A 25644-nucleotide genomic window follows, 5' to 3' on the forward strand; every position below is an offset into this window, starting at 1 on the left:
CATCGTTCGGCACCCGGTTTGAAGCAAGCAAGTATTATTTTAATTTCCCTAGTATGTGGACGAATCAACACTGGTTCCGTTCCAGCCCAAAGTGAAACCGACAGCCACAGCCGTTTGCGTGTGCGCCAAAATTAACAGTCACGCCATCGTTGGTGGCGGGCACCGAGCGGGAACCCGCGGGAAAGTAATTGTATTCAAAGTGACAAAATGTAATAAATAATTACGGAGTAGCATAAATTGACAAAAGGTCCTGCACCGGCCGTGATTCCCGGCTGACATCGTGTACACACGCGCACACATTTGGCCGGAAACATTTGCCAAGGAACACACGTCTCGACAGCGTGAGAAGGGCCTGAGGATGCAGAATTTTGAAAATTAGTGACCTGGCCGTAAACTGCATAGTGGACTGTGGTGGCATTCAGTGGTGGGGCTTCAACAGTCTAAACACATTATTGGCCGTACTGAGCCTCACAATGAAACATAGTCGGCAAGGTTCGGCCAAAAACCCTGATCACTGATCGATTTTCGCCATCCCATAAATGTCGTTACTGGGCGCCATTGATTGTTGTAAAGTGAAATGGTGTAAATCGGTTTTGTTCCATCCTTTAACCAAGAAGGCTTCGAATACTTGAATGATGACAGCGCAGTGCATGATGGAAGAATCCTCTACAACAACGTTGTGAAACGAACGAAGAAGCTGGTACCGTTGATAGCAACGTAACACATCGTTAATTGGTGGCTTCTTTGGCCACAATTAAGCTAATCAAGTGATGAATATTTTTATCAAAGTCCCATTACTCCTCCCGTACTCCTGCAACAGTGTTGCGTCCTCGATGGCACAAAACGCCATCGAGCTTGGTTCAGCTTAATGATGTTCCTGTTCGCGACTGGCGCTGGCGCTGGAACTGGGCCGTAATTGGCGCTGTATATGGATTGATGTTGCGGTCCGGGCTTCACAGTGTAATTAAGTGGTATATTTTCGGATATTAAGGACGTGCTTAAAACGAATGACAGAGCTCATTTAAGGCAATGGAACGATCGTAGAGCGCAGACACTTGGTGGAGTGCTCCGTTTATCGCCCATTTTTGGCCCGTTATTCCGACGGCTGAAATGGAGGAACATTTGGTTGGTTAATTAAAATTTTGGGCTCTCCAGTTTTATAGATAAACGTGTCATATACTACTGTGGGCCAAAAAAATACCGGGAATTTAATTAAAACTCAACAAGTCTTTTTTTAAGAACTGTCTCTCCACAAACCCGCTCTGGTTTGACCGGCAGCATCACGCAAACGACGTACAATAATCAAATAGTACGGGTTCATGATCCACCACATCGTGATAATAAAAAAAATTGTTTTCTCGATATTATTTGGCCACAGTAGTTGATAGGTTGAGGACGATGATTAGCATTGATCGGTTTCGTTGGAATCAAGTCGCCATCAGCATAGTTTTGAGACTGAGAGCTTCGTTGCCATGGCAACAGAGAGTGTTCGTCTAGGTTTGAAAATCTACTTGGCTTCAGACTGCAGAAACAGACAGGTCGCCAGATTGTTTTTCTTTTCGAAAGCAGAATCCTTTAAAAACTTCTAATAAGGTGTCAAAAGAAAAAGGGGAATCGTTCATCTAAAGTGTTTACGCATAACCTGGTCGTGGGGTGTGAATTTCCACTCCGGATTATCGTGCACATAAGTCGTAATAATGAGTGGAAAGATAACCATTCAATTAGTACCATTCCCACCAACAGGAACTCCTGCATGGACGTTGTTTGTTCATCTGTCGGGTTTGGTTGAGTGTACAAACAACAACATCTTTGTTAGACGTTTCGGTGGCACCGAAGCCACGGAAAACAGCTCGAAAGTAGAGTAAACATTTTCCTCCATAATGCTCCGATCCGACGGGATCCTTGGGTTGACCGTCCGACACTGGCCACCATCGCTCGATTGACACGGCACAGTCGGGGGCACTTCGTAGGGCCACATTGGCCTGCCAGGATCACCGTAGCCGGAACTGGTGAGCGCGTGAAAACGCAGCTAACGCGGCCAGTCAGCCCGAAAGGACCCGTTCGGGCCCCGGGAACCGTCGTAAGAAGCTTTACTGTCGGGAAACAGACAACAAACAGGGGAATGGGCCACGGATTGGGTTACCGTGTCCGGTGCGATGAAAGAAAATCAATTCCGTCGGCTAAGCCCTGTTTTATTGGTTTGGTGGCCGATTGCCCGAACGTCGTCGAAATCGCTGAACGTGGTCATTGTGGTCCAGGTGAATTGGAGGGTGCCAGTTCGATTTCAGGGGTTTTGTTTTTTCAGGGGATCCTTGCGCAGATAGTTGGAGCATTTAGGCCTGAGGCTCAACGGGGTTTATCTTGTAAGTGCTTGTCTTTCTTTAATGTGCCTATGGAATAAAATGGACTAGCTTTTTTTTATTGTTCTCCTAAATTATTTCTTTTTATTTCAGTAGAAATGAAATGTTAAATAGAAAAATATTTTTGTAATTCTATCAAAAAGGTTTGATTCAGCCGGCAAAGGACAACACAGTCGTGTACTTGTACGTGAGAATCGCCCGGCTTTTAGTTAATCGGACAGTTAATTTGTAATTCCGTTTGTTCCGCTTTCCAGCAATTAGACATCGACCGCGGGTAGTCTGCAATTCATTCGACGCCCTGTAATGGAAGGTATTCCCGTAATTCGCGTGAGGATTCCTTCATTTTATCGCAGCAAAATACAGCAAAGTCAGCGTTCCGTGTTCAGCCAATCCCCGGGTCGGGTGTCGAGGTAATTGCGCCGCTGCGAGACTGACAGCGTTTTTTTGCACATACCTCCGGCATATTTTTAGCAACATGTGCTTCATACCTGAAGGAGTAAACGTATTTCTCGAACACATTCCGCAGTTGATGGTGTGTCCCGAGCAATTACAACGATATGCTCAACACTGTGGAACGTGGTTTCGCGAATGCTCGTAAAGTGAGCGACGGATCAGCGTCGTTTTGAAGCCATCAGATGGCGATTGTCCTACCTTCGGTTCCAGTTATTGATTCATAAAATAGGGTCTTTAGTACGATCTGCCAGCAATTCCCATGGCGATGTAGGTAAATTTCATTATACAAGTTACAATCAAGTTTATATGCAAGACCTACATTCTTGACCGTACCTGATTAAGTCCTTGGAAGCTCTTTTCCGAGAAGTGCCATCTTTACAGGGTTTTCGTTGTACTTTCTGACGTGCATCCTTCAGCTCGTACTAACTTCCATCCACCGCAAATCAAAGTAAGCGCTGTCGTTGGTGAGTGTTGTGCGTTTCTAGAATAAAAGTTGAACGCGGTGTCCTTTATCTGCTCGTGAAAACTTGCCTCAGTTGTTTGTTTTATTTTTTTGTTTGTTAAAAATATTTTAAAATGAAAACATCTTGAAAACATCTTGAAGGTATCGTAATGCTGCTTAGACCAGGTTTTGGAAACTCTTTGGATAGCAACGCGAGCACCACTGGGAAACGTTTTGCATCGCGTGTGGTGGTTATTTTCTCTACTACTGTCCTCTTCTGCCAACAATCATTAGACACTGGTGCAAAAAAGAATCATCTTACTTTCCGGGGTGGTAACAGGAAAAAAAAACACGAAACCGACTCCTCGAGCGAAACCCGGAACAGACGCGGAAATCCCAGCGCCTCCATTGAGCACCACACTCGGTTCCGGTCTAATTTATCTTGCGCCTTCATGACACTCCATTTCCGCGCGTCCTTGCGACCCGACGTGCTGTGTGGTATTTGATGAATTTCCTCATTGACGATCCTTGTTGCTGGTGCATGTTTTCCGCGCCTTCGGCCGTTCACCGAGCGCCATCCACGTTTCGTGCTTCGTTTCGTTGATTACAAACTTGTTTTATTTTTTCTAGCGCTAGGATTCACACACTCCGGGCCCGGAAAGACACGTTCCGGCGTGACGCAGCGGTGTACGGTGTGCCATTTTACGTACGTACAGGTATTTCTGTACTCTCGTCGGAGTTCCTCGCATGCGAAGCGGGTCTAGCAGGAGCCGCTCCATTTCAGGCGTTCGTAAGTAAATTAAATTTTCCAGAAATTCCTCGAAGCGTACAGTATTTTTTTTGTGGGTCGAGTTTGGGTGTGCTGTTTTTCGGTTCATCTTCACTTTCGTCTGGCCGATCCGGGTGTTAAAGTATGGCCAGCCCAGCAGCAGCAACAGTAGCGCTCGAGGTAGTTCGGTTAAATTGGAAGCCATTGCGCCTGAGTGCCTGAAAACAGGAAAAACAAAGAAACAAAACAGAACGGTAATTGTGAAACGTTGTAACACTTTGGGGCTCTTTTCGAACGAAAGGCTCAAAACTGTAGGTGAAAGTTTAAGACGGTCCAGGAGGAAGCTTCGGTTACTACTAGGAAGTGGTCTCAAGTGGATCGGGAAAAAATTAAGGATCCCAACACGTTCTTAGCGAGAAACAGTAGTATCTTTTAAATATTTATTTTCTGTGAAGGGAAAAATATCCGAAAAATAGTTCTCAACCGCCAATGGTCCAATCGGATTGAATTAACAACGTTTTTTTACGATTCAACTCCCTCGATAACTGAAAATGTAAACTGAAAGCGGATAGGATATAGAAATTTATTTTCTTGTCACGTTTAACCACAGCCATCGAGACCACATCCGTCAACAGATAATTACACCCTTCGTTTGCCGAACCCGCCTTGGTGTCTTTAACTACAAACACATTTCTTGGCCAATATTTAGAGAACTTGGAAATACAATCAATATCAATCAAAAGCTGACGTTTGGCAGACTCTGCGGAATACTTTGGCCAATGCTTGATTAGCATGCGGCAGGACGTCCACAGTTCTCCTGCCATTGCCATTCAATTCCGACCGGTACGGGCACACTGTTTTACAACATTGTTCCTGTGTGCGTCATCTTTTTTCGATGGCCCAACTGTTTATCATGTTGTTCCGGTCCTCGGTTGTTTGTGTTATGGGCTCGTGACGACGACTCATAAATAAACATTGAAATTACCGCGGCCATGGTACTGGCGAACGGAGCGAAGTGTCGATGGATTAGTGTCAAAGGCCACCACGTGGTTGTTGCTCGAAATTTTAATTTGTTTTCTACCTTTGGTGGTATCCTGCGTTTTTGGAGGCTTCCCATGTTGTGGTAGCGATTGTTCAAATAATCATTAATAATTCAACAATTTTTTATTAACAATTTATCATCGAAAAACAGTATCCTTGGGTAGTCTGTAATGCGTTAATATAACGCCCACAGTTTTATGCTAATAACGATTAGAGCTTGTCAAGGATATATTAAAGTGGATATTTCACAGCATTGGCCAGTGAGTAGTTTTGTAGCAGTTCTTCAAGAACAACAAGTAATGCCGCTCTCAGCGCCAGAAAGATTTTATGTAACGAACCGCATTGCGAACGATGTATTCGGTCACGGAACGTCACAAGTCGAAACATGCTGGTCGCATATCTCTTAAAAAATGCGTCTTGGAACTGGCAAACACAAAAGCGGCCTTCCAGTATCGTGTGGTATGGGTCAAAGCATTAACCTCACTTACGTCATTTATCGTGCAAAGCTTTGGAGGAGGTCAAGAAGTGACATGAATATCCTGTTTCCACGTCCACACACCCTCGACCACTCTGTTCGCAATCATCAATCATTTCGCAATGATGGATTCTTCCCTTTGGGCGAACGCTCGTCGGTGACCGTTCGTTGTTCGGGGCACATCCTTATGCCGCCGGCAATGGATGTTTAATTCCACTGACAATCGAGAGGTTTTGTTGTATTTATGCGAGCAGAAACGTTACAATATTCATCAAAGCGTGGGTCTATTAATCCGGCCGTAATTCGCTCCAAGAAGCGCTGCGTTCCAAGAAGGGGAACCGCCCTCCGATCCGGCCAGTGGTTTTGTTATATTTGATTATTTCATATCACTTATTGACACACTTCAAATGTGGACACTGTTCAAACAGCGAACCAATCGAACGTGCACTTAATCCGGTAAGGCCCGTGGTGCGCCTGTCGCAGCCTAGAAGGAGCACTTCGGCTGAAGTGTGTTGGAAGATTTAATTAAATTGGACCCGGGATTTGATGGACGAGTAGCGCCAGTAAGCTTCTCGGCAGGATCTCGAACGCTTACCGGAGCGCTCCGGTTCGCGGTCTTTGGGACAGTTTATAGTTTCGTGCGTGCTTGCGGAATGGCTCTGTTAATATTTACCCTTGACCGAAGAGAATTGTCATTGAAGTATCGGCACAGCACTGTCGGCCCAAGGGAATCGCTCTTCGCTCTTCATGCTCTGCAATGACGGGATTTCGGGCAAATCGGAGGAAGATACTTTATAGTGGCACTTGTACAAGACTTGCCTGAGGGCTCGAGAGCAGTATGATGTAATTTTACAATGCCAATCTAAGTTTATTTCAACAGTCACTCTCGATGATATGTATAATCAAGATAATGCAGCGAACAGGGGACACTTAGTCTACAACAAAAAACAATCGTACGGAGTGCAGGATTGGATAGTCTGGATAGTTTTAGTTGCTGGGAAGAATAACAGACCTCACTGCTGATGCGGCGTATTCGTTTCGTGGCCTTCGGAAGAGATCAAACTTAGAGCTCAATTCGGGAATTGACGTTGTTTCGACTATTAAAACCCTTTTTTCAATCTCTTTGATGATGGCGCGAGTTTAGGCGAGACTGGTGCTTATCAGAACCAAATATTGAATTAATGCATTAGAAACGCATAAGAAAACGAAAATCAGAGATCCGATCCTCCATTAGATCCCCATTAGGCGCATTTTTATGCGGCTTTCGATTGGAAACTTTCTTGTCAACTGACCCAAACAGGAACCGGAATTTCACGTTGCCCACAGAAGTGATGCAGAATGCAAACGTATCGACCATAGTATGGCCGGCGGCGATGGCGTAATTTATGGATGAACTTTGATTCCCGTTTCTTCGTTCTTAGTACTGCCCCAGGGTCGTTACGATGATCTTCATCGTCGTCCGAGTCGTCCGAGAAGGTGTGTGGGGAAGCCAGGTCAGTGCAATAAATGCATGAAATTACGCCATTCTCGAGAGGATTTTATAGGACCGTCCCAAACGTAGGTGTATTTGGCCGACACGTACTCGAGTCTTTCCCCGAGTGGGACGGAGTCTGTATATCATCCTCGGGCATTCCTTGCAAAAGCGATTATGATGCATAAAGGATTACGTGTAGCAGCAGAAGAAATGGAAAAACGTTGCTCGCTATAATAAGCTTCTAACTTGGCATAAGAAAATGGCAACATTGTCTTTTGGAGTTCTAATTTGATTAAAAGTTCTCCAACACTAAGAACTAGGCGTTCCTGTATTAAGTATTTTAATCTATTTTCTGGTACTTCAAGCCAATGTCCTGTCGTGATAAATTTACCGATCACCGATGAACAGATTGCTGAACGTCGTCAACCTTACGGAGGTCAGCACTCCGTCCAACAAACCAGGAGGTTCCGTTCACGTGAATGTAACCGATGCTTTTGGTCGTCTTCAGGCTCCTTCTTTAACTTCGTCCGCGAAGAAGTATCCCAGAAGTAGAACGCATCCCGCCGGAACCGACCTGGAAGAGAGCGAAAAGATGATTTATGTGTGTTATTAGTTTTCATGGCGCTCCCATCATCGCGTGTGGGTCACAGATTGCCCACTAACTTTGCTTCGGCAACTTCACCTACCACTGTCAGTATGCGTCATAGGTGCCGAGTTCCACGACCAACTTCCGAAGGTTGATGAAGCGCACTGACGAATATGGTGGCGAAGTTGATTGAGTCCCTAAACTCCCGGAACTCCAAGTGAACTGTAGGATGCATTCCTGGACGGATAAAATCCGGATTCTGGCGCTTCAATTGATAACTCGTTTTGCTCGTGTCCGTTATTTTTAGCGCCTAGTTATCCGTTATTTTTAGAGTCCTTGAACAGAGTTCCATAGCACAGCACCGCCGATGAGCCGACCGTAACGGAACTAGGTGTTGGAAAGCATCTGAGCATCTCTCACCTGGGCCGGCACCTCTAATAAATATTCATCGATTGGCCACCACCACCGAGCTTCGTGCCACTCCTTCCGTAGGGTCAATCAATCAACGTTTGTCGATGGCCGGTGATGGCCTGTGGATGGCCGGGTAGATTGAATGGTTCTGGTTCTGGTGGCGTGAAAGTTGTTCCGGGTTTTTTTGCCACACTTTTAATGCAAATGCTTCCAAAGAGCTGGGCGGCCCGTTTCGAAGGGTTATCCAGCTTGTGTCCTTACGGTCGGGTTCGGATGAATTATTGAACCCTCGGAGCACGGATTCTCCCGGAGCGGATAACTTAATTTGTGCCGGTGTGGCACCTTTTTATCATATCGCCCAGTTATGGACACAGCTCGGGACGGGACAGAAATCAATAGAAACAACACGGGCCTTTTATGCCCCCGGGGGGTCGTCTGCGTAAGGGTTCTGCGGGAAAAAGTTGTCGGTTGGCCCGAAACGATTCCTTTTACGTGCCAAGCTGGCAGAAGGCAAGGAACGTTTCCTTCATTAGCGATGTCACTCGCGGCAAACGTAGGGATGGCCTGATTGGGCAAGGATAACGCTTGTTGCGCAATTTCTGGCCCGAAAGGGGGCACCACCTGGCCGGAGTTCGGGAGGAAGAAGCGCATAATTAGGGAAAGCCACCGAAGCTGTTGTTTGTTTGTTTCGCTCCTCGACCTCGGCCCCAGGATGGCCTCGCCGGTTCTCGGGAAGTTTGTGCTGATGACGAATTTGCATGATTTATGTTGTCGTTGCCTTCGGCCACCACGCTATCGGTGGCGGTCCAGCGTCAAACTTCTTCTTCTTAGTACTCTCGTTCTAGTGCTCATCAAATTTATTTAATTATGTTTTTATTATTTTGTTATTTCCAATTCAGAAGTAATTTCCAATACACAACATAAATTCACTGGGAGGATCTTCTGCTCTGCATTTTGCAAAAGTTTGTCGATCGCCCCAAAGGTTCGTAACATTCCCATCGACTTGTTATCGGGCACCTTTTTACATACATGTCCCGTGCGCGGATGTCCTTGTTCGGGGGGCGTGGGCTTACTAATGGGTAAGCAACACCGGAGCCTGGAGCACAGCTTCAAGCTCTTGACGGCTCTTTTTCCTTTCCCGTCACGTTCCAACGCTGTCTGCCTCAAGCACCGTCAAAGATCGCTTGTGGTCCGCGGGTCTGTCTATTTACACCTCATTTTGTGAATGGAACCGTTCGCAACCGGAAGCTGAAGCGATGCTCCATTATCGACTCCGACCCGACCGAAAAACAGCACCGCACGTGAAGGGGAGAATGGCTTCGGAGCGCGTATTCGAGATCCCACAGTCTTCCCGATTGGCTGGGGATTGGCCCAGGTGGGGTGATGATTGAATTTGCATAGATTTTCAGGCTAATTTAATGGAATCGTGCCACGCCACGGAGAGTTGTGCCACGCCGACCGCCCTTTTGGGACTTGCTGGACTGAAAGCTCGCCTCTTTGTTTGGCCCATCACCATGACCATGGTCGGTGAATGGTGGTCGGTGGCGGTGGAAAATAAATGCAGGAAGTGACTCGCTCCATTCACCTGACCGGGGCGCTCCGTGCCTGGGATGGGCCGCTCCTCCTGGGAGAACGAATGGATAATGATGCTATTAGGCAAACATTCAAGTCGATCGGCTTCGCCGGTCGGTCGGTCCGGGATCTGCGCACCTTTTTCTCGATCTCCACCTTCACTTCGGCGACGGCGAGGGTCTCATCTATCATTTGCATAATGGGTGGACCGCTTCACCGAGCCGTGGTGGAACCGGAGTGTTGGTGAAGCAGAACTTCAGAGACCGTCTCAAGACGGAAGCGACCGACCGACCGACCGACGATTGCGGGGTATCGCTTTCAGCGACAGCGCCTTTCCGCCTTACCGAGCGCTAGAGTGCTGCTGGGTGCTTTCATTACTGTCGGTGCAGCGCCCACGGATTAACGAGTGGGCTTTCCTTTGAATTGAGACTTTTTCTTAAAGCGCGTCGGAACGAGATAAAATAAGAAAACCCGGCCCCGCTTAGTAAGAACTCCCGGTGGTCAGGTGCACGGGTCGGGGCGACGCTAGCAGACGGCAAAGAATATCATCGATAGCCCGGACGACGCGGATGCTCCTAAAAGGATTTGAATAAAGGAATCGCATTAGGCACTTGCTTTTCGGAAGGAATCCCCTAAAGGCGCCGGACTGACAGGTCTTGGAATTTGCGGATGGATACCGGTTGGCGGTTGGGCTCGGATATCCTTTCGTCTGCGAGCCGAGCATGTTTGAGTGGCCAGGCCGCTGAAGTGTTTGTTTAACAGCGGGCTGCCGAAGTTGTGCCGACAACTTTGATGTTTAAGGTTTGGCCGCCTTCCGACCGATCGATCGACCGATTCGATCCCGAACTTAACCTGACTCGTTTATGTGGAAAGAAAAGCTCCAAAAAAGAGGGGGATTTGTTTTACTACCCAAAGCTGACAGAAATCAGCAAACTTCTTTAATCCAATAATGAAAAGGTTGCCCCCGGTGGCCGCCAGCACAGCACGGAATGGAATCGAGTTCAGCTTCCCCAAACAACAAGTTGTTGAAATGTTGGATTCGTTGTCGAAAAAAACGGCAAAACCTCAACATAGCCCCAACATAATTGAGACAACCATAAACTTTCACTGCAGGCGTCATTCACTTAGCTGCCGTGTACGTCAGCAGCTGCTGTCTACTGGCCGTTCGCAAGGACCGACGTGGCCAAGTTAGGGGTTAAGGCCCAACCCACTGGTGTGTCGAGAATTTGTCTCCAGAGATTCATTCGCAAAGCCGTTCAGAGGCAGCACGGAAAGCCTTCGTTCAGTGTCAAGTCCGACACCGTGTGCTGGGAGCTCTCTGGGGAAGATGTCTTTCTTCGGCCGGCTAGGGCACCGAAAATGAGTTCTGCTGCTGCACCGTTAACGGTCCTCGACTCGCGAGCGCTGTCAGAAATGCATGAGAAATGTGAAAAACATTTCCCAAGCCCCGCGCACGGTGCAAATGGTCCAGCCCGGGTGCAGCGCCCGGGCACGGAACCGACGCGTGACAATGAAGTTGCCATATTTTCATAAATCACTTTGGCTTCCCTCCGTTTCGCTCTCTCTCCCTCTGGCGCCGAAATGGAGTCGACGGGATTACCACGCGGAATGTTGAAGGTCCCGGGGCCACACCAAAAATCGTTGGCCGCAGGTTTTTCCGGCTTCGCGCCCCCGTTTGTTGACAAGTTTCCTCGCAAAACCGTTTGTTTTTTTGTGTTTCCCGCCCGTACACATTTCGAAATGGAAATGCCGTAAGATTGTTCCCAGGTTTTTCGCGGGCCGAAAAACTTTCGCAACGCGTGAAACGATTCAGAACTTTCTTCATACGGCACTTACGGTGCGCGAAGGCACCTGCGTTACGCGCCATTGCCTGAAGGCTACGGCGCCAGGAAACGGAACTGGGAAAGAAAAAAAATGCTAAATTGCTTCAATACCCGCCCCGAACCAGGGGGCCCGGCCTGAAGTTCGCTCGGGTGCGTATGGAGCGCAAGTTTTCCGCCACTTCCGGTCGTCGCCCCAGCTTCGGTCGGAGCAGGTTTTACTTATTTATTTTAATACGCCCCCGGGGAATCATTATAAATTGGATTTAATTTGCTGGGGGCCGTATTTTTGGGACACCATCGTTTTGCTGGCGCATAGATTCGTTCCGGGCGGTGGGGTCAGCAGGACAAAAAAACCCTGGCAAACCTGAGATTGTCCAGTCCGAAACATTAATAATCCGCTTTCAACGCAACTTTGCGTTCGGCGGTCTGGAACTTTGTGAGGCTTTTCCGATCGTTCGGTGTTAAGTAGATACATGCGGCTCGAGTTGCGGAACACGTGGATCGGTTTCAGTCGGCGCCAGTTTTAGTTCTAGCATTAAAAGAGGACGATTTGTAGTCGTTAGTGTTAGTGCGAAAGTGTCCATTACAGTGAAGCGTCATTGAAAAACATAATTAGGAAAATAACTCGGATGGAGGCGCCTGGTACTTTGTGAAGTAAAGGACCGCCATTTAACGCGCCGACACTCGACGTTGAGTGACGACCGCAGATGAGAAACTACCGGGCACATGATGAGCCATATTGTCCTGAGAGACGGGCTAGTTGGCTAGCTGACACACCTCTGGCGGTCGCGGAGCGCTGTACTTCATCCATGCCCGGCACTTGAGCCCGGTGCTTGCTTGAAGCACTGCGTGAAGGACATCTCTCATAATGAGTGTCGGGCTCTCTGATTTGATGTGGCAACCACCAACCCCCCCAAACGGTCCTAATTAAGTGCTTTCGTCGCCCTTTCCTAAGGCAAGCCGACAAGAAAAAAAGGAAGCTTGCACTCCCCACCGTCAGCATGTCAAGTTAACTGGGTTCATGATCTGGGCAGCGAGGATATTTATCATGGCAAGGTGGCAATATCAGTGTCCGGTACGCGAGAACCCCAGTGCCCAGCCTCGGGCACGATAAATTATGGTTCCGTTCCCATGCGGAGGGATCCAGGATGAGCCAATCCACTCCTGTTGCGGTCCGGTGGACCGTAGTCCGTGGTCCGTGCGCTGGGTCGGAAGGTGTCAAGATATTTACGATGTGCTTACCACAGGCCACCGAACCTGCCTGACCGTTTCTAGACCGCTGACTCTCGTTATATTCTCGTTTGTTACGGTTTTTTTTTCGTTTTCTGCACCGTGCCTTGCACACCTTAAATGCTTCCGACGCGCGACGCGACACCTGAAGAGGTCCTGTTTTTTTTCACTCACGGACGAGCGCTACTCAATGGCCGCTGCTGTCGCTTGGGGGCCGTGCGGGAGTAATTTCTCATTTTCACTAACGAGAAAAGCCGGGGACCTGGCACGGGAAATGAGCGCGTGATGGGAGCGTGTTCGAGCCACAGCCATTTAGAACCCAACCAAACGTTGTTGGGGCCGTTGGGGGTTCTTCTTGGAATCATTGGCATTGCTTTAAAGAGTTTCGATCACGACCATCTGAACTATTGGCAATGAACCTGAGAGTCTCTTTCGTTATTCAAACATATTTTTATATGCCTAAAATCGAGAGTTTCATTTGGCTGTCTTCTTTATAATGACCTCATGGCAAAAAAACCACCGAAACCAGGTACAAAGTTAAACTTTTGCTATCTAATCGCACACTTTACGGTGTCCCCCCAATAATGGCCCCACGAATGGAGGCGCCTGGTGGGCCGAACGGAATAATTTATTATCCTTCTGCGTCGGCGTCGACACGATATGCTAAAACCCACACTGGCCGAAGACTACACTGACGAGGGCCGGTGTTCTAATTACTAACAACTATTTCGCTCGCAATACACCATTTTATTACGTTCTCGGTCGTTTTTTCCGTGCCCACCCTGCCGACCATTTGCGTACCAACGCTGAGGCGGTTGCGAAGAACTGCAATGGTTGCGTTTTACACTAATGGACACCGTTTTGCTCGAGCATCGGCCAGTCGTCCGGCCAGCGTTCCGTGTTATGAGACCAGAGAAAAAAGGAAACATCATTTCCGCTGGCGCTGTGGGTTTTTGGGACGACCAACGCCATTTGCCGCACGCGCAAGAGTGGCCACCCATTAAGTGGGCTCCCGATATGATTTGCTTGAATTTGTGTAGCGCTGCGTAGTGTACTTTTTCTGCTCTGCGATGCCATTCAGGGATGCCATCGTTTTAATGGAGAATGAAAAATGCGGAACATTGTAATGAAAAATGACACTGTCGCGATTACCACGTGTACCGAGTGCCACCCTCGGATTCGGATGCTCTGGCAGGGAGCTGATTAATGTTATCGGTCACACATTTCACCATTACACAGCAAAAGTGTTTAATTATTATTCTTTTGAAATCAAATTAAGTTACGGGAATGTTGGGCAAACATAAAAATAAGCTTCATTTTCAAACAGCCCAGCTGAGTGTTCTTACAATATTTTAGTATTACTACCGCGAATGAGCCTGGTAAATTACGAATGCTCGGAGGATGATTAGATAAATCGGTCGATTTATGGGTCCATTAATTTCGGTAACATTACAATGCTCTTCAGGACCGTCTACCGGCCGAACAGTCACGAAGCGGCGACACATGCCGAGGGTCCCATCGAATTTAGCTTAATCCAACCATCGAACGGTGGACGCTTTTTCGTCTCGGTCCCAAGGACGATGGGTTAAGAAAGAGTGACTTTCCTTGTACCCGGCTCCGGCTTCAGGTTGAAAAATTAGCACCGGAAACCCCCAAAAGCTCCGTGTCCGTGTCGATAAATTATCCTAGCGCGGGGTCCGCGCCGGTCGCCTGTGTGCCACGATGAAGATGATAGCAAACGATTGCTGCATGTTGTTTTAATCCTTCCGACGACGTGCCGCGGAAAAACCCCGGAGTCTCGCGGGTCGTCCCGAAAAGTGCGACTAATTTACGATTGATCTTCTGCTTCAACGATGTATTCGAGGGTTTCCTCGCCGGAAAGGTATCACGTAGTTGCGAAACAGCTGGACGAAGAATCCGGGTCCCGGGTCCGGGACTATTGATGGGCCGGTGAGCGATAAGCATCGGGCAATGTGTCACTCGGGTTGGGCTCGCTAATTGGTTTCAATGCGGAGTACGAAATCGGACCACCGAAGGGCCACGGTTCCATGTAATCGCATGCCGCGGAGCGATATTTCACGAGCCGGTTACGTGGAACAGGAGCGCTTTCGTTACCTTTCCGAGGGACGTTAATCGATTTGGGAATCTAAGCGATCTTAGCGTTGATAGGCCTTTTGCTGAAGCTCGACCATTAGCCTGCTGTCTGTTCGGAGGTTCAGACGTAATCCATTCGCTTTTCAAAGGGTCTGATTCATGATTATGAGCCCCATTCACTTACTAGACTTTCGATCGGTTGGCTCGTTTTACGGGACAAATGCATGGAGCTTTATTTATTTTCGCATGATTTTTGGCACAATTTGACAAACTGATGCTTGCAGAAAATTTAGAAATATTTAAAATTTATTTCCAAGGTGGTGCGTCTGCAACTTAAACATGCCAGAGAAGTCAATGCATCCAAAACTAGTTACTTTAGTTTGGGTAGGATTTTGGTCTGACGACCATTTTTCAACCATTCGACGACCATTCGAAAATTAACAAGGAGCCGCCGGAACCGTCGATGGCGTACGCTACCGAGAAATGTTGCCTGATTGGTTCTTCGGCGAAATTGAAGCTGAAAACTTGGTCGACACTTGGATTCATCAATCGATATTTTGCGCCCCACCTTCAGAATCCAAATACTTGATGAAATCGTATACTGCCGTTGGCTCACCACTTATTGACCCACGTGATACAGAGGCATTGGGATGGACTATTGGCAAACAAGCGCCAAACGATCTCTGCTCCATTCGATGGCAATGTATCAAGTTATTCTCATAGTTACGGGGCATTGCTTTTCTTTTTTTCTCTACGCCCGACCCAACGGACGGAATCGGAAGCCAGCACCACCACCACTTAACGGTAGCATAATCATTTATCATGCTGCCCTTCTACGCCAGGAACCCCAGCCCTCCGGCGGACGACGGATGAAGGGTGCCTTAATGGAATTTAATTAAAAGATTATCGGCTGCTTCATAAATATGTAATTGATGCTGGGCTGTCCAAATGCCAACGAAGACGACGACGACGACGACGACGACGACGTGGTCGATACTGGTGGCAGTCCGGCCCTGCCCGGCAGCATGGGGCAATGCGCGTGACGCTAGTTCCGTCCGAAAGTCCAAAGTTTGGATATGGGATTTCCGGTTCGGGCGGACGAAAGTTTAATGTGTTTGTTTTTCTTCCCGGGCCCAGTCTCCGTGCCCGGGCGAGTTGCTACTCGGTACGGAAGTGGCTAGGGTGCGCCCCAGGACGCGCAGGTTGAATCCTTAAAGCTCTCGCCTCCCAGCTCACCGGGCGTGTAGAAAGTTTGGTGCTTGGTGCCGACAGCAAACGTGGAATCTTAAGTGTCGGCTGCCGGTCGTCGGTTTTGTGCGAACCGGAAGCGAGAGCGGCCCAATGACCGGATCCGGAAGTTTCACCGGCCAGACGCAGGCGCTATTAATTGAACCATCAGATATAGGTAGGGACCTTTATCAGCAAAGTTTTGGACACGGCCCGCGCCCTTTTGGGTGGCCCGTGATGGCACCGGCTCCTATCGTTAAATTGTTTATTTGTTTTCATGTCTAAGTTCCCGAACCGGGAACTGGGTTTCGAGCGAGGTTGATTAGCTGCCGGGGTAACGGTTCCTTGCGCAACTCTGTCACGGTCGCAATCTAAGGGCCCGATTTAGAATATAGTGGTTCGATTCGTTAAATATTTTATCATCCAAAAGTATGTTAACACTCGCACGTGTCAATTCTTCCGACGTTCTGTCGTTAACTTTCTTCACCTCTCTTCGCCTTCGTTGTAATGTATCGCAAAAGTCGGTTGTCGGAAGGCTTCGAATGTACCGAAAATGGGGCCAGCGGCCAATTTGCATCTCGTGTTTCAACCACAAACCGGAGTGTTTGTTTCACCATCGTCACGGTTCCATCATCCGGCCCTAGGAGCACTTCCGGCAACCGACGTTCCCGGGGCGAGTGAGTCGGATGCGTACCTTGGCATCTTCTTCGAACCCATTAAGGTGCTCGATGTTGACGGCCGCACTAGCGTTGGCCTGGGGATGATGAGTCCACGTGAAATGCGTACGATTTTCCGCACTAATCGAGGTGGAGTGCAGCCTCCGCGTTTGCCTCCGTTACCAGGATGGGCCGTTCCGTTCCGGTTCCGGGGACGGGAAGTAGAATAGTAATTATAAGCCTTGTTTGTCGATCCGCCCACGTCCGGCAAGCGATGGTCAGATGCGTCAAGCGAATGCAGAGCAAGTCAAGACGTTGGGCAGGGCATTACATTCCTACCGGCGCTCATGAATATTGCGCTGATTCCGAATGCGGTTCCGGGCTGGCTTGATTTTAGTTATTTGAAATTGATTAAAACCGTGTCTGCTCGCCGTTGCTGCGCCTCTTGCCACGCTTTAAGCATAATCGATGGCCACCATTAACCATTCCGAAACTGCTTCAACGGAAGGCAGGGTGGTCCGTGAAAAATGTTATGATAAGTAGCGCATTCATCAACGCCAGCGCCCGAACCAGGGAGTTTGCCCCCGGTAATTGAAAGAAGCAACAGAACCGGACGTAGTCAAGAAAGCCGCTCGCCCGTCCCGAGGAGTGGCCCTTCGCCTTACGTGCAACTCCATTACCGGATGATGGCCGTCATTGGCCTCATCGGCAGCAGCCTCAAGTCCCGAAAATGCATGGCGCCCGGTACTTCACTTGGCTTCCACTTCCCCGCACTGATTGGATGGATGAACCGTGCTGTGCTGTGTTGCTGGTGGCCTGTCCCACGGTTGATTGAAGTGCTAAGTGGATGTGCACCGTGTAAGTGCATGTGCATTATCCGGCGCATCCTCTCTGGCTCTGCCGATGGCCATCTGGCCACACCGTGGTGACGATGTCCTTCGCCGGTCGCTGGTGTTGAGCATTCAATTTGTATATGAATATTTAATGCTGTTGCTTCGTGCTACATTATTCACCAGACCGAGGTCGTCGTGTCTTTGTTTAGGCGGCAGCATAGCAAAAAACCGAACCGGAAGATGTTATGGTCCGGTCACCAGAGCACAGCGGGTCCTGGGGATGCCGTCCGTTTTTTTGTTTGGTAAATAAAATAACAGTCCGGTTCCGGTGTAGTTAAATTAGGACGCGCCAGCGCCAATTTGGAGCGTGAACCACCGAGAATGGGGAACTTTACAGGCTTGTGGCGTTTTTTTTTTTTATTGCAAAACGGATAAAAACCGGTACCACCGATCAGATCACGGTTCCGGCGAAAGCGCACAGGAGCAACTTTTTATTGGTTCCCCTTCTAAGCCTCATTTCGGCGGGGCCGGGACCTGAGTTTAGAACATCTGTTCGGCAACATCTCACTTCCCAAGCGCCGTGTGCCGTGAAGATTGTGCAGCGCCACTAGGCGGGCCCTAAGTGCATCGACGTGGCAGCTTTACGACTTTTCGCAGCCCACACGCAAATTCGGGCCAGTGCCGGGCACATCTACCAGGCTGTTCCATAAGTCTTGCGGTTCAATAACAGAGGGAGCTGCTACGAGCCTTTTTTATGTTGGTGCACATCATGGCCCCTAGAGACTTCCATCTGTTTCCAGACCCGAAAGTTTATCGGTGTTCAAGTAGACTATACTGACTAAAAAAATGGTATTTTTCTTATCGAACCGCTAAACTTATTGAACAACCCAGTACAGTTTTGTTTTCCCAAACCCAAACTGGTGCGCCCGAAACCGAGCGCACCAGCCTGGAACAGTTTATGGTCCGGTTCGCTTCGGTTTGCCGGAACCATCGCCGGAGGTCATACAGAGTGCGCTGCTACAGAACGTTTAATGCCTTTTCCGCCCGTGGGGGGGGGGGGGCATCCCATTTTTTTGTGGCTTGACAAGTTACAGCTGATTGTTGCGGAACCATGTTGCATGTTGTCGTAACACACGAGACAGAGAGCTAATTATTGAGGTCACGCTTTCGGGTTAAATTAGTTGCCTTGCCCATCGTGAGAATTCTATTTCGTCCTAGGAGTACAATAAGTTCCAACTTCTCACCCTTTATTGGCACAATTCCGTAGTGGAATCCCAAACGCTTCACCGCGTAAAGGGTCGGTCTCACGCCAAGGGACGAGTTTGAAAAATGGTTTGCGCAACACTTCCAACACGGTTCGCACGTGGGCACCGTTCGGTAGACGAGCCTGGCCTCTGTGTGTAGTCGGTCGGCTGGCTTCGATTTCGTAAGTCATTGCGGTAGCAGTTAATCATGTGGCGTCGGTTGGGTGGTCCCGGCCATTCCTGGTGGGTCCGATCATCCGGTAAACAAATTACCGGCCCCCGGCCGAAGGCACCTCACGAAATACCGCCAAAAAAGGACCAAACGCCGGCGTCAGGTTGAGGTTGGTTCCCTGTCTAGGTCATGCGGAGACGAATTATTATCGCGCTGGGGACAGTGTAATGGACGGTTCAAGTTGGTACAGTTTTCTGCTCAAATTGTACTACTTGGACCCTAATCGGTTCCAAGCGTTCCGGTGTTCGACGGAAACAATTTAAACTTCGGTAGAATCGGCGTCGGCGGGTTCACGGAGAAGACAATTTGAAACCGACCCTGCCACTGCGGCGGGTGGTTCAAGCGCACCTAATGGGTAATGGGTCCAACGCGGGCAGGGCACGTTCCGCCATTCCGGTCCCGGGAAATTCTTCTCGAAAGCACATAATTTTCACATGTTTACGCTCCGTGGCCGGGCGCTCGTGCCAGTGTAATAGCACGACCGCGACGACACACTTCGACTTCGGTTCCTTGGTCGTAGCCCGGCCACTTCTATTTATTAGAAAATTTATCTGGCACCGAACGCCACGGCACGCCACATATAAATTCTGTCCGCGGGTTGCATTCGCGTGGCTGGGTGACAAACACTTCCGCTTTTAGGAGTGCATGCCGAGCATTCAGATTGCGGCGTGATGATAGCCAGGGAGCTTCCCTACGACGGTGAACCGAAACAGGGACACACGGAACGCCATATTAAGGCTTTACAGCAAACGTCGGTAGACGTTTTGAAAGTAATATTTTCAAATTCTATTTCAGTTTCTTCAACAGGGTAGGTTCTTGTACGTGCCAACATATCTGATCGCTTGCTAAACGGCCTCGTATCATTCCTCAGCTTCTCAAGGGTTTGAATCAGAATATGGTGTTTAAGGGGAAAAAAAAACCGTAAGACCTCGCCTTCGCCGTTTAGTACCATCCGCTCGGTCGGCGTCTGCGTCGCGCGAAAATGGAACCATTTCGTGCCCGGCGGGAAATAATCGTAAAAGGCGCTCGATTCCACTCCACTCGTCGAATCGGGAAATGGAATGTTGCCGGAGTGTTTATTATTGCCGTAGCGTTTGGCACTTGCAGTTGCAGTTTCCGCTGAAGGTACCGCGCACTCCAATTGCAATCTCGCATCGCAAAATGGCATCCTCGGTGGACCTTGCCATCGATAAAGTTGGCGCCCCCCTCCGCCGCCGGAGGCGTAGCCGCAGTACGTTAACGGAATTAATAACCAGCGGCGTTGTGCGTTGCGCGTTAATGGGTTTGGCGTTCCCTTGCGACCCTGGCAGGGACTTTCGTCTTTCGTCCGCGCGCGCACGCCTCCACGTGACTGCGGTAAGTTTTAATTACAAAACACGCAAATTTATGTGCGCCTCCAACGGTGCTGCTGGCCGGCCCGGCCGAGGCCGGTCGTAATTGAGGGAAGTCTTGGCCCGGAAAAGCTGAGCACAAGATTGGTATGCAAAACTCGCTCCGCCGCTCCGCGAGCGAAGCGATTGCAATTTTTGCCTGGGGTCGAAGATTTACGACATCTGCGTGCCTGGCTGCAAAGGATGCAGTTCGGTACTGGTTGTGTTCGGCGGCTCTATCGAACGCCGATCGGTTCGATAAACGAACCGCGGAAGGAATGCGATAAATTACGAAGCTCCGTTTTTGGTTCATAATAATTTGTTGAGGGTTTTAATCACAACACAAATCAAAACATATTAATAAAACAGGTTGAAGTGGAGCCTGGGCCGCAGCAAAATGGCTACAGATTGTTGGTTAATTAGGCGCGAAACCCACAACCGCCAAGTGGCCAGTGGCCGTACGCAAGTCCTGTGACGCTTCCTAACACTCATTACACCCGATGATGGATGTCCTGTCTTTCGTGGAAGTTTATATTCTTTCTGTTCTTCACCCTGACTTCATTATCCGCCCGAGGCACGCGAACGATCATTAATCCTGCAATGATTGGGCGAACATTTATCGACAAAACGTATTACCCGTCATCGATCATCCGGATCCGCTCGCGCGCTGTTAAACATCTTGGTTCTTGGCGGGTATCGGGCGTTTTTGCGCTTTTTAAATTTGAAGTTCTGCCAGTTTTACAATCTTATTGAATTCTGTTATTGGCCCCAGTTCCATCTCCAACCCCCGTGGGCTACTCTCATAAATCACAACCGATGTTCCGCTCCGCTTGAAGTTAGCCCGCAAGGAAAGTGGTAAAAAATGCGGTTATTAACTGCAGCCGAATCCTTGCCTCCCCGCAGGGGGGAACCGACGCGCGGAACACCTTCACATCAATTGAAGCAACAACCCGCTAACCCTCGGGCGGGTTTTTTTTTGCCGAAACGAGCGTTGAAAAGGAAAATTACACCCCTTGATTTTCCCATCCCTCGGAGTCACTTGCTGACAATATTTTCAATCAACCCTCAACTCCGGCTGCAATTCTGCCCCTCGCAGCAGCCAAATTGATTTCCAATTTGTTTTCCCACACCACTCCTCCCGAACCACGGACCTCCGGGGTAGGGATCAATCGAGGGAATATAAAAAGTCAAGCGAAAGAAAGAAAAATCCAAAAGCATCGGGCACAGCATTTTGGGCATCGCTTGATAGGGAATGATTGCGTTTGAAAGTTCCTTCCAGCCACCGAAACGAAACGGAACCCTTTGCCGGAAGATTGCTTCGAAGGAGTCGAGCAGTCGGCTTCTTCAGTCAGTCGATAATCTTATCGATAAACACATTGCCGGTCGACGGATGTTTTTCTCCGTCCAATTCTCATCCGCGCGTGCTGGTGACGCCGTTTGTTTCACCAGTGGCCACTGGGGTGTCTACGCCCGGCCCTGTGAGCAGCTGGAGGAAATTCTAAAGTTTGTCGTTCCGCGGTGTACGCGAATGATTTGCATCCGGTTTGATGGGGGTGGGTGTTATCGTGCAATTTGCCGTACGAATTGTGTTCCAAAATTTGAAACTAATCAAATTATGCTCCAAACAGACGAGGCAAACGCGGGTTCCGGCAAAAAGGGACGCGAATACAGTCCCCAAAACAACGTGTGTCGTGTTTCGGGAAGAAATTATTTCTCGGCCGGATATTTGGAAAATTGAACCTTACAACCGGTTCGAGGGGTTTTTTATGAAGTTCTTGGGAGACAGTTTGAATGTCCTGTCAGACACAGGTTGGCTGTCTGGAGCATGAAGTTGTTCAGTGTTCGAGGAATGCTTGTATCTTTGCCTATACGGTGAGCGGTCAGGCATTTTCTCCGTCCATCCTGGTGATGTATCCGATCAGCTTCCCTTCTCATTTCCCGTTACTCCTACTTTTCAGACGATCGGACTTCCCGGTGACGTATTCGTTCAATTCCCTTTCCCACCTTCCGTTACTCCTCCGTTTCCCGGTGACGTATCCGATCGGCTTCCCGTTGCTCCTCCCTTTCGGACGATCGGGCTTCCCGGTAACTTATCCGATCGACTTCCTTTCCCGCTTCCCGTTGTATACATGTCGAAACTCGCAACAGCTGAATTAGGCTTAAATAGTTTGAAAACAGTCCGAGTTTTGCTCAAATTTACCCACATTTTGCTGTTTGCAGAACATTTCCTTTTCGTCAAAACTTCCGCGTGCAAAATTTGGTTCGATTTGCTCGGAAACAACCCGAATTATGCTGAATTTTATGTCCGGATTTTGACCGGGTTTTCAAACTTTCCTACTTTTCTTTCCTACAAACTTTCCACTTTCCTTTGCAAACTTTCCTACTCACAATCCGGTGTCACAACACTACGCTGTGCAAAATTTCAAGCGGATTATTTCAGCGGATTTTCAAATTTGTTACATAGTTGAATTGTACGACACAAGAACGTATACAAAATAGGTTTCTTTTCATATAAAAAATACTTTTTTATCAAATAACCGCGCTTTTGATTCCTAAAAACTAGTTCTGATTGTAAAGACATAAATGATGGACAATAGCAGAATACAGGCTTGGAACAAACCGAGGCCCGACGACAGGCTGAGGAACGATACTCGTGTTTTGTCCAAAGAGTACAGCGAAACATTTTTTTTTTGGTTTCTGGAAAGCCTGTTTTCAAATTTAGCACACGAATCAGTATTGAAATTTAAAATTTAAAATTTTCCACATGCCATGGTGTTTCATATAGGTCGATTTTACATGATGGATTCATGGCCTGGAGCGATGCAACCATTTCCACATTTGTCGGACAGCATTTGATGATTAGCCTTTCCAGCATAGGGAACTCTTTCGGTACATCTAAAAGCCTACGATAAACACTCCAGCATTGCATCGTTAGATTCATTCGCTGAAGATGTTATGGTTTGCCGTCATGCAGGTATTCGGAAAATAAGAAAAAATGTTAGCTTACTGCCATCAATTCGTGTATCCGATCAACTCACCTCGTTACGGCATGCTAATTTCAAGAATCGAACGTTGGGTAGGTGTACTTGATGACCAATAAACGTGTCGTATAATTGCAGGTCCCGTAGGAGTGGAAGCTTTTCCAACAACTTCAATTCATGATTCAACTGAAAAATGTAAGTTCAAAGTAATTGTATTGGCCACCTTTTTGCCGGCAAATGCAGTAATACAGCTCTCGCTTAACCTTACACTACAATTTTCTAGTATAATTGAATCGATGTGTGAACAACATTCGCAGATCACATCGAAGGCCTTAACCGCCTTATAGTCGTCGAGAGATGATGAGCAGAGTCGCAAACATTTCAGTTGTGGCGCAACCTGTTTGAGGGTCAATAAATTCAAATGATCGAAGTTTTGGAGGTACTCGATCGAGATCTTTTCGAGTGAAGAAATCGCTCCACATCCGTAAAAAAAATCGCCGCCCGAATATCCCGTTTTGCCGAAGATTTCAAGATGCTGCAAGAACGAGTCGTATCGAATGAGTCAGGGTCGGAACATTGCAGTGTAAAATATGTACTTACGCTGAGCTTGGTTAGCTGTTGCAAGCACTGGAAATCTCCTTGTTGAAGGTGTGATGTATGAAGCCCCAAATACGTAATATTGCGACAATGGTTCGTGATGATTTGGACCAAGTCTCTCGGGATCTCGCCGTTAATCGCGAGCTTTTGAATGGAGGAGTGCCTTCGAAAAAAAATCTAAACTTAACAGAGGAGTCGTCCTTATATTGACGGCCAAATTCAACTCCCTGAGCTGAGGGAAGTTCAGTAGAAACAACTGTTCGGTTGCATTGTACACTGTTACCACTTTCAGCTGAGGGCTGAAATACTCTAAAACGTTAGAAAACGCTGCGCCTTCGTTATTCAAGTTCAGATGTTCTAAGCGTGGGGAGTTGGTAGGCAAATTAAGGGTATCTCTGAACAGTGGCATATTTTCTACAGGGTGTAGATTTAGATATTTCAATTTCGATAGAACTGGAAACGATTCAGTTGTTTCGGTGTCGCTATACGGCAAGTCCATGTCGATGCTCAATTCTTGCAGATTCGGAACTTCTAACAGTAATTTTCGAAGCATGGCTCTGGTTGCTCTCCTACCTGACTCGATTCGCAAACTAGTAATCGATAAGCCGAACTTTTGCAATATCTTTTCTGGCATTCCTTCGGCAAAAACCGGTGCAGTGCAGTCGATAAATTTTAAGTAAATGTGGCGATAGTTTCGTTCACTTCTCATTAAAACAGAGCATTCATCAGGCTTGGGTCGCAGCAACACTCGATCCATGCGGCGACCGGAAAACACCAGCTCAGACCACCGTCGACAGACAAGAGCAGCTCTTCTCATGTCGGCCACATCGAGACAGTCGAATAAGCAGCATAAAACCTTAAATGAAATACAAACGCTAGTGGCACTGCTAAACTCCAGTTACTTTTAACTATTGCTTACTTCATCCGGTAAATCCGAAAGCATCATGGTGATTCCTCGTAAATGAACTAGAAAACACCAGTTCGCACCACACAATTGAAATGAAATTCTTGAAAGGCAGAAGAACCACTGACAATCGATTGACACATGTCAAATGTAGCGACCCTATAAGTGAGAGATGCGCGAACAGATTATCTTGTTTAGCTGTAGCTATAGCATAACTTATGGCCAACTCTAGCAGTGGGCCACTGGATGAAATTATGCCGTTTCCGGCACAACATTGATCGCGTTTCTCTTTCTGGTTTTGATTGCTTTCCAAACACATAGAACGATATTCGAAGAATTCGGTGCAATATTTCCTTTATCGTAAGTACAATAACACGTTAGCGATAGTGTAAGTATTTAATGAACATTGAACAATATTCTATCTTTGTCTGCCATCTCTTATGCCTACTTGAAAGATAATTTTGTTTTCTTAAACATTGTGGCGGAATAAGCTAGCTTAAGTATTGTCAACAATGAATAACTCAGACTATTTGAACGGAGCGTGAATCGAGTCAAGTTTCCGTTATCTTCAACTGTTTAGTTTCGAATAGAATGTCTGCATTGAAATAAATTATTTTTTTTATAGATTTACGCCAATACGAGAAGATAACGCTAATCAGTAATTCAGTAATCTGCATCTGCATTTACGAATGCTCTTATCAAGCAATTGATTGATAACTGATTTAATTTTTATTCCACCTGTACTCATTTACCTGTTGCCAAAACAAGGTAATGAAGAATGAACAACAAATCTAGGAAGTCCAAATCCGCAGGTAGAGCCATCTTTTTAACCATCCGGTTTCAAATGCATAGACATGGCATGGTTACTAT

The 25644-nt window shown here is 47.8% G+C and overlaps 1 protein-coding gene across 1 annotated transcript; it reads right to left on the bottom strand.

Moving 5' to 3' along the window:
* Positions 1–22835: 22835 nt before the first annotated feature.
* On the bottom strand, positions 22836–24866 carry LOC131216408 (uncharacterized). The gene is made up of 5 exons (XM_058210892.1): positions 24790–24866; positions 23874–24726; positions 23542–23808; positions 23331–23459; positions 22836–23236 (listed from the first exon to the last, which is right to left on the bottom strand). The coding sequence occupies exons 1-2, from the start codon at positions 24814–24816 to the stop codon at positions 24004–24006; spliced, it is 750 nt and encodes a 249-aa protein (XP_058066875.1). The 5' UTR covers positions 24817–24866; the 3' UTR covers positions 22836–23236; positions 23331–23459; positions 23542–23808; positions 23874–24003.
* Positions 24867–25644: the final 778 nt, after the last annotated feature.

Source organism: Anopheles bellator, chromosome 1 (assembly GCF_943735745.2).
Source record: "Anopheles bellator chromosome 1, idAnoBellAS_SP24_06.2, whole genome shotgun sequence".
NCBI classification, from domain to species: Eukaryota; Metazoa; Arthropoda; class Insecta; order Diptera; family Culicidae; genus Anopheles; species Anopheles bellator.

Excerpts from the sequence above, each read along its gene's own strand:
- LOC131216408 (XM_058210892.1), bottom strand. The coding sequence starts at position 24,816 with ATGATGCTTTCGGATTTACCGGATGAA. Across the intron at positions 24,727-24,789 it reads TTTCGGATTTACCGGATGAA|GTTTTATGCTGCTTATTCGA; the intron begins GTAAGCAATAGT and ends ATTTCATTTAAG.